Raw genomic sequence first — 10754 nt, forward strand, 5'->3', positions numbered from 1 at the left:
CTTGGTAACCAAACTGAAAGACTTCTAGAAATGCAAACCTGAAACGATCCTGCAGGTGACTGGTGAGGCTGCAGTTGCATAGGGAAGAGTCAGGCTCCATTTTGGATGCCTGCCTGTTGCTATTCTGAGTTGCTCTACGCTGTGCGATGCTGCTTAACTTCCTGCTGTTTTCAAGCTACTTACATGATCAGTCCTCGGCTTTTTTTTCTTTTTTTTTTTTTTTTTCTTTTTTTTTCTTTCTTTTTTTTTTTTTTTTTCTTTTCTAAAGCAGCTGCTCTTGTGGCATGCTTCCTTTCTGTCGGGAGAGTGCACAGTAACAAAGCCACGTTTTATTCCTGGTGGGGGGGATGTCTTTCAGTATGTGAGGGCCAGGTCAATTCCTGCAAACTAGCCGGTCATTTTCTCTGCTCCAAACCAGAGCTCTCTAACTCCGAGACATTTTGTGTCAAAATCTGCAAGGAAGTTTGAATTAAGATTGAAATGGGAAAAAAAGGGAAAAGATAACCAACCTGCTTCCTTACTGATTGTAAAACAAAGCAACAACCAAATTGCCTTCTCTGCTGCCTGTAAAATTCCTTTTTGAAATATGCCTTTCTTGTAGTTGTCCTCTACCTGCTGGTGCTCGCTCTTTATCCAGGAATTGCTTGCTCCTACCTGGGAAACACAAACGTTTGCAAAATGTGAAGTAACGCATCTTGAGTTGTAAACAAAAGAGAAGCTTGATTTTATGTGCCCTGCCTTCTTTAATTTAACCAACCTTTTTCTAGTACCTATGCAAGATAAGTTTTACAATGTTCAAGTTGATACTTTGTTCTTGAGAAGATACATGTTTGTCTCAAGCTTTCCTGTCAATGTCTTAGTGTTTCACTGATTTATGCCCTTCTGATGGTGGAGGTGAGATAGGATGTAAGGATACTTTTAAAACTTCCAGCTGACTGAGGCTGAGAGAAGAAAGGAGTAAAGGAAGTAAAGAAATCATTCATTTCAGTAATGCTGTGGTTTTTTTAGTTCATCTCACTGCATCTCATAATAGGTTAAGTTCATGTTTGGGAAAAAATGTGTTAAATTTCTTGGGGATGTCAAAAGCCATCTTAGAGCAAACCTTAGATTTCCAGTTTCTTACTGTTGTGCTACCAACAGCTGATTAGATGGAGCTTCCACTGGAGCCTGTGGATGCTTTAGTTAATTGGCTGGAGGGACTCTGAGGGATGGTGTGTGACATGGTATGTGCTCAGTCCTGGGTTCTTGCTTGGTTTTGGTAAAGAGATTGGTTTGAATACAATGCTGCTTGTACATATTAATGCAGATTTGTCAGGCTGCTTTAAGTTGTTGCAAATGAAAGAGCAGTCAGTCTTCACCGTAAGTTTTGTTTTGCTGTTGTCTGCGTGCTTTTTAAGTCTGTAATAAAAACAGTGATTTAATATTTTCTTTCAGTCTCCAGAGGGTGCTGAAGGCAAGGATGCAGCAAAAGTAACTAAACAAGAGGCAAGTGTGTGTATATATATATATGTATGTATTTGTATTTAATTTGTTTTGGCATGTAATTCTTTAATGGGAGACTTGCAGTCATGTATATCAGAAGATTATGCATTTCTCTGGCACTTCTGGTGAGCTGTTTTCAGTGGGAATAAAGACAGTAAACCGCATTTGTACCCTATCTAGCTTGATTTCGTCTTGGTGTACTGAGCATTTATACGACTTGTTAGTACACCAGTAAATCTGAGAAAGTTTTAGGGCGTTCATAGACAGACTCTGGTGGATCTTGTGGTAAAAGTGTAGTATGTTACTGCCTGGAACTGTTGCTCTGTCTCTAGTGGGTTGGCAGAAGAGGGTTAATGCACACACCTCAGCCAGTCTACTTCAAAACTATTCTTAGCTTAAGTGACTGATGGGATAGTGTCTTGAATTAAGATACCAGGCTCTAAACTGGAGCAGCTGACACATTTGTGTGTTTTCTTTGACTGGATTTGTTTAAAGGACACAGTGCATTCTGTTGGAGAAGGCAAGAAGACAGCTGGTAACATCTTGGTATCTACAAAAAAGTTGACTAGTTTGTTTTTCACAGCCCTTAATGTGAATTTAAAAATCAGGCAGAGAATTATGAGGATTTGTTTTCTTAGGTTGCCTTCTTTTGTGGCAGACAAATTTAAATCAGGACCTTGAGAAGAATGGGGGAATATTTAATTGCTCTCTTTGTAAATCTTGGAGAATATTTGACCAAGAAAATAGCAAGTAAATTATTGGCATGTGCTATAGTTTACTTGCATGTAAAAAGCACTTTTTCATAAGGTTCCCCAAGCAGGCTCTTAAAGAAACTAACTAGCACTGAAGATCTTTCTAAGATTTTTGAACATTTACACTTACGAGAAGAGGATGGAGGAGTGAAAGTTAATTTTCATAAAAGGGGAGATTATCAGTGTTGTACTGGATTTTTTTTTGGAGGGGGGGCTGTTGCTGCTGAATATATTTGTTAATGACCTCGAGGAGAAAAGGTACTAAACAAAGTTTGCTGAAGTTTACAAAAAATTGTCAGGGTAGTCAGAAGTGAGAGAGGCTGAGAAGGCTATTATGTCACTGATAAATAACCAAGTGATAAAATATCAAAAGAAATACAATATGGAGAAATGCAAATAATTACACAGGGGGAGGGGAAGACCCAGTGGTGGTCACTAGCTGTTAATCAGGGGAGAGATCATAAAATCACAGTGAATAGTTACTAGAAAATGTCAGTAGTTCTAAACAGAAAGTAACTAGAATATAGGAAAAAATGCTAGAGGACAGAGTAAGCATCAGTGTATCACAGGATTAATTTGTTGTGCTCTCAGATGTGGGAGTAATAAATTAAGCTCTCCTGATAGAGGCCATTATAGAATTAAAAGGATAGCAAGTACAGTGGGACAAATAGAGGATGCAGAGCAGCTTTAAAAAAAACAATCAGGACTAAAAAACCAAACACAGTTTTTCTAGGATTCTTCATCTTTTTATATAATGGAGTTGTGATAAAATAATTAGTAACACAAAGAAAGGCACTTAGGGAATTACTCTTCATGAAAGCTGTAAACAAGAGGAATCTAATGAAAGTAAGAGGCAAGAAGTTAAAAGGAGGGACAGCAGAGGGGGGAGGTTTTGCTTTCTATTTTCCACACGGTGCATAATCCCATTATGGAACTCCTTGACATAGGATGTTAGGGAAACAGAAAGTGTAAATCAGTACTATGTTATTAAACAGATTTGTCTAGAAAATAACCCTGGGAGGCTCCTTAAACACATGATGTGCATATGATATGCAGGTTGGAAAGTTGGCAGCTTCAGACTACCAGAAGCTGGTGCAGTAGGAGAGTGCACAGAGTTGTTCTCTCTGCTCCTTTTCATAGATTTTTTCTGTAGATGTTTGCTAGTGGGCCACTGTCAAGCAGACTCTTGGGTGAGCTGCTAATTTCTAGGTTAGTACAGCTGTTTGGAGGGGACAAAGGTTCCCAAAGCACATGAAAATGTGACCATTGCTGACTTGACTGTAGTTCCCTCCTTATAATCAGATAACACAAAAATACATATAAACTTCAAATGAGAATTAAAATTACTTAGCTGTCAAGCATTTTTGAAGAACTTATGGTTCATGCTGACTTTCTTACGGCAAACAAGTCATGGAACAGAAGGTAGGGGAGAGAAGTATAACTTATCTAAATTAACATCTTGTCCTTTAAAAAGTAGATCCCAGCAAAACATTTCAGTTACTGAGTGTTAAAGGGATAGAAATAATTGGTTAAGAAAGCAGATTTGTAAAAGATGATACCTTGAGTTGGATGTTCTTTGAGTACCTGAACAACTGAAATGCTTTGTTTTTCCTGTTGTAAAATAATGCTAGGCTGCTTCTTAAGCAGTTGATATGCCAAAATTGCCAAGAAAAGAGAGGTTTACCTTTTTGCTGTTAATGATACATAAATATTTCATGGCTGAAAATATATTTAGGTATTTTTTTTGACCTCTGTTTTTCTGGATGCAGATTTGAACTATTCACTACTGCTTTCCACTAAGAATTCTTGAATGGCCCCAATGAACACAAATTACAGCATTCTTCAGATATTAACAAGAGCTTTTTCCTGTTGCAGGATGTGGAGAGCCATGTTTTTTCAGCTCAACTTAAATGCTTAATAAGTAATTAGAAGTATTTTTTATTTTCTTTATAAGCTGAGTTATGTTGGGTATTTGTTGCAGTTTAGTTTTCCCTTTATTTTGGCTGCAGGTGTAATTCTAGTTTTATGACATAGACCAGACTTTAGCTCAGTTTATTGACCATGCTGTGTAACTGGGTGAATCTGTTTTAATTAGTACAAAAATATTGTGAACCAACTAACAAGCTGACAAGTATTTTTAAGACTTCAGTAATAAATTTATGACAAAGAGCAGGATGAAATAAAATTTAATAGGAAAAGTGTGTTGAAGTGATAAAGAAAGCTGGAGAGAAGCAGAATATCTGGCTTGAGTCTTTCCTTTTGAGATTTGTGTTGAAATAGAAGAAATAATTTCTCTCTCTCACCCTGCAGCTGTCTTTGTGCACCTGGACTCTCAGAGCAAGTGTGTGGAGAACTGAGGAAGTGGAAGGACTTAGTTTCATGTTTTGAAATTTTAGTGCATTGATATCCTCTAGAGAAGGATGTTAACTTTATTTAGCTGTTAATCAGATGGTATTTGTGCCCACTATTACAAGTGACATCTGCTAGGTTCTAAAAACGTCATTCTAAATGTGTATGAAAAATGTTGTCCTTTGCACAGGTATTCAAGCTTACTGGATTTGTGAACCTTTCATAGAGCAGGAAAGGACTCAGAAGTAGCTGTAAAAGGGATGTGTGTGTGAGATATTTAACTGTGGTGAGATTTTGATCCTTAGGATTTTAGCTTTTATATTTTTTGTATATTTGTAATGCTGCAATTCTTTAGTGTGTAACTCTAAACTCCATATAGGGTGTTAGCTACTACTTCCCCATTTTGGTCAGATAAAATAATTTCTCTCTAGGCCTGGAAATCAAGGACACCTTACTGTCTCAGGCCCTGAGAATGTAAAGAAAAGTGAGTTGGGGAGGAGCAAACTTGGGGTAAATTACTTCATTACCTGAAGCTGTAACTGGAATATTAACTCCCAATGTACAAATGGACCAGACTTATAAGAGTATGAAAAGCCCTGACCTGTCGTCCATTTCAGGTGTAGCTCCTGGGGGAGCTTTGTCTGCCCGAAATGTACCTGAAGGCCTTCAATAAACATAACCACTTTTTATTCCCTTAGTTTTGTCTGACCTCTGTTTTTAGGTAGTCCCAATAAGGTATCAGTTTAGATGGTATAATTCCTGAGCAACTTTTATTTCTGACTTTCACATCACTCTGTCCCTTTACAGTTTTGAGTGTCCAAGGTGAGGAAGATGTGAATTCTGTTTGGCAATAGAGACATATTTTGGTAGATGCATATTTTATGCTGTCCTATGAAATGACTGATACTATATTGCTTTGGATGCTTTTTCCTGTAAGCCATAAAAATGTTCTTTTTTTTTTTTTTCTTTTTTTTTTTTTTCTTTTTTTTTTTTTTTTCTTTTTTTCCCTGTAGCCCACAAGACGATCAGCAAGACTGTCAGCTGTAAGTATGTATAGTACCTCCTGGTATATTCTCTTCTAAGCACATATGGTTTCTCAGACCAAACTAGTTTTTACATTTTGCTTGATTCAATTTTTGTTCTTGCCGAGGGGTATTTAAGAACTCTAACAATGAAGTTATCCTTGTTTTCTTGGTTTCAGGTTTTCAGGTTGTTCTGACAAAAGATATATTTCCCCACTTCAGTGCAAAACTGTCTGTTAGGTGCAGACTTTGTTTCATTTTGCAGGCTGATGTTAGTTGTGGGAATGCAGCTACTTCTCTGGAAAGGAGAAGGAGCTGTGTTTCAAGGACTTCATTTGATGCCACTGCTAGTACTTGGTTTTAGTTCCTCTCCTCTGTTAGAATATAGCTGATGGGGGGATTTTTAATATGTATTACTAATCTCCGTGTTTTACTCATAGAGTGACCCCCAAATAACTTTCACTTCTAGATGAGTGAACTAATGCAAACAGGTGTGTACAGAGATGAGGTGCATTTGTGCAGTAAGGTTTTTCAGGCTTTTTCTAGATGCATACTATTGAGCAGGAAGTAAGGGAAGGTGTGGGGTGGGAAGCAGGGTGTGGAGGAGGCTGGCTTCTGTCTAACATGTTGTGCAACTAAAAATGTTTTATAGAAACCTGCTCCACCAAAACCTGAACCCAAACCAAGGAAAACAACAAAGGTAAATACTCTTCCTTTTTAGTTACCATCATTTTAGCCAATAGTAAGCAAGCATACTCCTTCTTTATGTTGCAAACAGTTCAATTCACAGCGGGTTTTTTTAAGGCATGGGCTTCCCTGCCCTTTCTGCAGCTCCCTGCCCCCCCTCCCTGGAAAAAAAAAAAAAGCACAAATTAGATCATTCTTTTCTTTCTGTTCCACCCCTTCCTGGCCTCATTACTGGCCCAAAGAAAATGTCTTGCCTGTTTGATATGCAGACCATGTTAGTTTGTAGTGAATTGCTAGTTTAAGAAGAATTTTTACCTTTACTACACCTTTCCTGGAAAGTAAAGGCTTGGTTGACTAAGTCTACTTGAGACCTAGCAATTTCTACAAAAGCATTTGAGGTTACTCTGTATCATTCTGTTTCCTTGTCTAGAGGTGCAGTACTTCATTTTGTACTAAGAAAGTCTTATCTGTTCTTGAAGCCTGGCCGTTGCTGAGAATGCACAATTATAATTAAAGGTGAAATTAAATATATTTAAATTGAATGGTTTGGGTTTTCTCGGCCAGTTACAGTCAAATTAAAATCTTATTAGTGTTTGAAATACCTTTTCGGGATTTCTGCATATAAATCATGTACTTCAGAAACTGTAGATTTATTTGCACCTAAGGGGAATGTTGAATAAGAGCAATTGCTTTATTGGGGAAAAAAGCCTCCAAGACGGAAACTGGGTGTAGCACACTTGCACTTTTCAAGATCTTTTATTGTCATCTTATTTGGGCAAGTGCCAGGATGCAAAGTCCACATGTGAAAGTAAAACTCTGACTTTAAACACTGTGTGATTTATCATACAAAATTACCAGTAAAGTCTTGCTGAATCCATCCTGCTCCCCTCTTAAAAAGAGTATTAATAAAGAGCTCACCCCACTCTTACCTGTGGGATGAGCTCTGTGCCACAGACCCAGTTTAAGCTGTGTGAGAGACATTTGAAGCTTTTTCGGGTGATTCAAATCCTTTATGATATTCCTGTAAGTAACTTTTTAGTACAGTAATTTTTTTTTCCCCAAACCCTAACTGGATCACATTTTAAGGAGTGTATTAATCTTGGCTTCCTCAACAGAAAACAGCAAGTGTACTCTGATCTTGCTAGTAAACAATGAAAGATGGTATAGATTTGAGATAATTTTCATTGTTAAAAGCTTGCATGTTATGAATTTCCTTAGTTTGTTCTTTTGTAGGTGAAGAGTTATAACTATGCTCATACTACCCGTAAGCTTCCAAATTAAGCTGCTATGTAACATTGAAGCTGAGGGGGTTGAAGGAGTAATTCAGGCTGCCCTGAAACTGGGATTACTGGTGCTCTCTCCTCACTGTCCCACTCCTATGTGAGGATCAGAGGGGAAAGGTAGTAAATGAAGGAAGGCAGACCTTAATATCCCTGTTCACAGCTATTATTGCCATTTTGCATGGAGAATTTGGAGCAAATGATTGCATGAAAGATATCCAGTGTTTATCAGAACTACCTGACATACTAATGTAAAATAGTAAATGCAATAACATTAAAATTTTTATCCCATTGCACTTTAAATACTTAACCTATGTCTCTGTTGACCTTTAGATCAGATAAATAAGTACACAGAGAAAAGATTTATAAAAAAATAGTAGATTTCAACATAGGAATTAAGAGCAAATCTCAAAATGAAACTGTGGCTGTTAGAATTTATCAGAAGGAACTATTCTCTGCTTTGTGTTGCTACAGATGGACTTTTATCAGTGTTTGCCTCCCTAGTGTGTTGGCTGGTTCTTTCATTGACATGGAATGACCATCACAGATGTTATCAAAGTAACAAAAGGACAGTCAACAAAAAAACTTAATTTAAAAAATCTAATTTAATATTTTATGTTAATTGAAAATGTAGTGCTGTAGTTACACAAATAGTGTGGTGTTAGTGCTTGGCTGAGTAAGGTTTCAATATACTGCAATTGGATTTGTTCACACAGATATCCTGTACCTACCTCATAGGACAACTCTACCAAAGTAGTCTGATGTGCTTTTGTGTCCCTGAAAAAAATAGCAGAAAAACCTATAGAGGCAGACACCAACATTTTCTAGAAATATTGAGTCTCTATGTAACTTATGTGGGTTTACAGTTCCCAGGTAGCCTTTAGACGGTTTTCTGTTTCAGTCCAGCACATTAAGCTTGCCAAGACTTGCTGTTTAGTTCAAGTGAAAGTTGTTTTGATAAAGATGCAGGGTTCTGGCTACTTATACAATGTCTATGGCCATGTTTTTAATCTTCTGTCAGAAGGAACCTGGAACAAAGGCCAGCAAAGGTGCTAAAGGGAAGAAGGATGAAAAGCAAGAAGCTGCAAAGGAAGGTACTACACCATCTGAAAATGGTGAAAATAAAGCTGAAGAGGTACTTTCCACACATACCTCCTGCTGATTGAATCAGTGTTGTTTAATTATCCAGACTTTCAGACATTGTTAGCATGTTCATAATGTTTCTTTTTATTGCCCATAATGTTATTGCAGATTCGCATCTCGCTCAACTGTTAGTGTTTCAACATCCAGAGGTGCCCCACCCAGCACACTGTCAGTAAAAGGGCAGATTGAAACAATGAAAGTTAAGGGTGCGGTAGAGCATTCAGCATGTGTGCAGTGAATAGAAACAGGTGGTAGTGTGGTGCTTTTCAGTGTGAACGATGGAAGCTGACAGGTAAGGCTTGTATTGCTTTTGAAAAGCTGGGACCGATGAGTTGAGAAAAGTGTGTGACTGTACCTGTTCCTGTTGTGTAGCTGTCCTATGGACACAGGTTTGGAGCTGTTGCAAGTAAGAAATCAAAGGAGTAAGGAGAGCTTGGGTATTTAGGTACCTAATAGCGTTTCACTGTAGTAATTTAATTTCTCTCTTTCTTCTCCACAGGCTCAGAAAACTGAATCTGTAGGTGACAAGAATGAATGAAATACCATGAAAATTTTGGGTTGATTTTATGTACCTCTTGGACAACTTTTAAAAGATATTTTTATCAAGTATTTTGTAAATGCTAATTTTTTTAGGACTATGATAGTTGACATATTAAACTGTATATGAACATTTCCCTTCTCATAACAGTGCTTTTAGAAATTCCCATTGTTGCCAAGTAATACAAATATCAACTTAATATTGCAAGGTATGTGTAAAATTGGATCAGCATTCCATACACTTGCTTTAAGAAATTGTCTTGTGCATATGGTGATGTTTTTACTGTGTGTATTTGAATTTTTCATGCAGTTTTTCTAGAGCAATAATCAGTGGTGCTTTTGTACTTAGGTTTTATGTGATTTTAATGAAACATGGATAGATGTGGCCACCTGCTGACTATTTTGGGTTCTTTTAATGGATTAAAATAAAAGGTCTCCTTGCCTGCAAAACTAAAGACTCCTAATGTTTTCTCTGAATCTGAGGAATGCCTTACATCTTTGACTGTTACAAGGAAGACTAAATGATTTAGTAACAGTTGTTTTGCATGAGGTGTGTTTGCTTTTTTTTGCTGATGTCTGATTAAAAACCACCCACACAGGAGCAGCAAACTGGGATTTTCAGTGGCCTACAACTTAGGGGACTTACAGATAAATTCTTCATAGATACATTCATCAGATACACTGTCACAGGGTGAGTAGAGTTGCCATACTCTGACAGGATACTGTGTCTTCAATGAGCTATCAGCACAGAACAAATTGCTTGATTGCTAGAGACATACAGTGATTTAAAAATTGATTTGTTTCTCCACACTCTCTTTTTCATTAATGTGCATTGTAGTCTATGGAAACCTTTCTTTCTATCCGTAGCCTCAAATTTAATATAAATAGTAATTACTGTTCTGCTTCAGCTGAGGACAGTTGTTAATACATTGAAATCGCTGTTAAACAGTGCTATATATTTGGTACCTGGTGGAAGTAGAACAATGAAAGTTGGTTTTGAGGTGATTGTGGTGATGTGGTAGATTAGCTAATGATTTTTTAGTGTCCATGTTTCAACTCTGCAGTTCATTCTAAGTATCTTTTATGATTTTTCTCCTTTTCTTTTCTCTAGGGGTCCTGGTGTTTCTATTGTTACTTCTGGGATGGGAGGGGTGAAAGAAAATGTGTTCCCTGTTCTTCAGTAGTATTGATTTGTATTGCTCTAGTTGTAGCCATTATGTCTGAGGATACCTTTTGCCTGTTTAAGTCAATAAATAAATGACTGTTGCGTGACCTAGTGTTCTATTAATTCTTTGGGAAGAAGTGTCTAGTTGCCTTTTTTAATTAAAACCAAAAAGAAGCCAAGCAAATCTACACTTAAAAATTGAAGTTTGATTGCCAAAACTTTCTCTGCTAGGTAGACTAAGAGTTAAGACCCGTGTTGATATAAATGTCACTTGCACTTTTTTTGGTAGGCTTGCTACACCCACGGAAGAGGAGGCTGTTCTCTGCAGCATGAACTT

General features: G+C 37.3%; 1 protein-coding gene across 11 annotated transcripts in view; it reads left to right on the forward strand.

Moving 5' to 3' along the window:
* The window catches only part of HMGN3 (high mobility group nucleosomal binding domain 3), a 28378-nt gene extending 17854 nt beyond the window's left edge, over window positions 1-10524 (forward strand). For 4 of the 11 annotated variants that reach the window (XM_066179646.1, XM_066179650.1, XM_066179641.1 and 1 more), the window contains 5 exons: window positions 1435-1485; window positions 5597-5626; window positions 6258-6305; window positions 8594-8707; window positions 9215-10524. In XM_066179646.1, coding sequence (XP_066035743.1) covers window positions 1435-1485; window positions 5597-5626; window positions 6258-6305; window positions 8594-8707; window positions 9215-9253 — 282 coding nt within the window. In that variant the 3' untranslated portion in view covers window positions 9254-10524. The remainder of the gene's footprint in view (window positions 1-1434; window positions 1486-5596; window positions 5627-6257; window positions 6306-8593; window positions 8708-9214) is intronic. The other 7 variants (XM_066179647.1, XM_066179651.1, XR_010720088.1 and 4 more) reach the window with 6 other exon arrangements.
* Window positions 10525-10754: the final 230 nt, after the last annotated feature.

This window comes from Chamaea fasciata, unplaced genomic scaffold (genome assembly GCF_029207755.1).
Source record: "Chamaea fasciata isolate MVZ Bird 193981 ecotype frontalis unplaced genomic scaffold, bChaFas1.0.hap1 SCAF_3, whole genome shotgun sequence".
Lineage (NCBI taxonomy): Eukaryota > Metazoa > Chordata > Aves > Passeriformes > Sylviidae > Chamaea > Chamaea fasciata.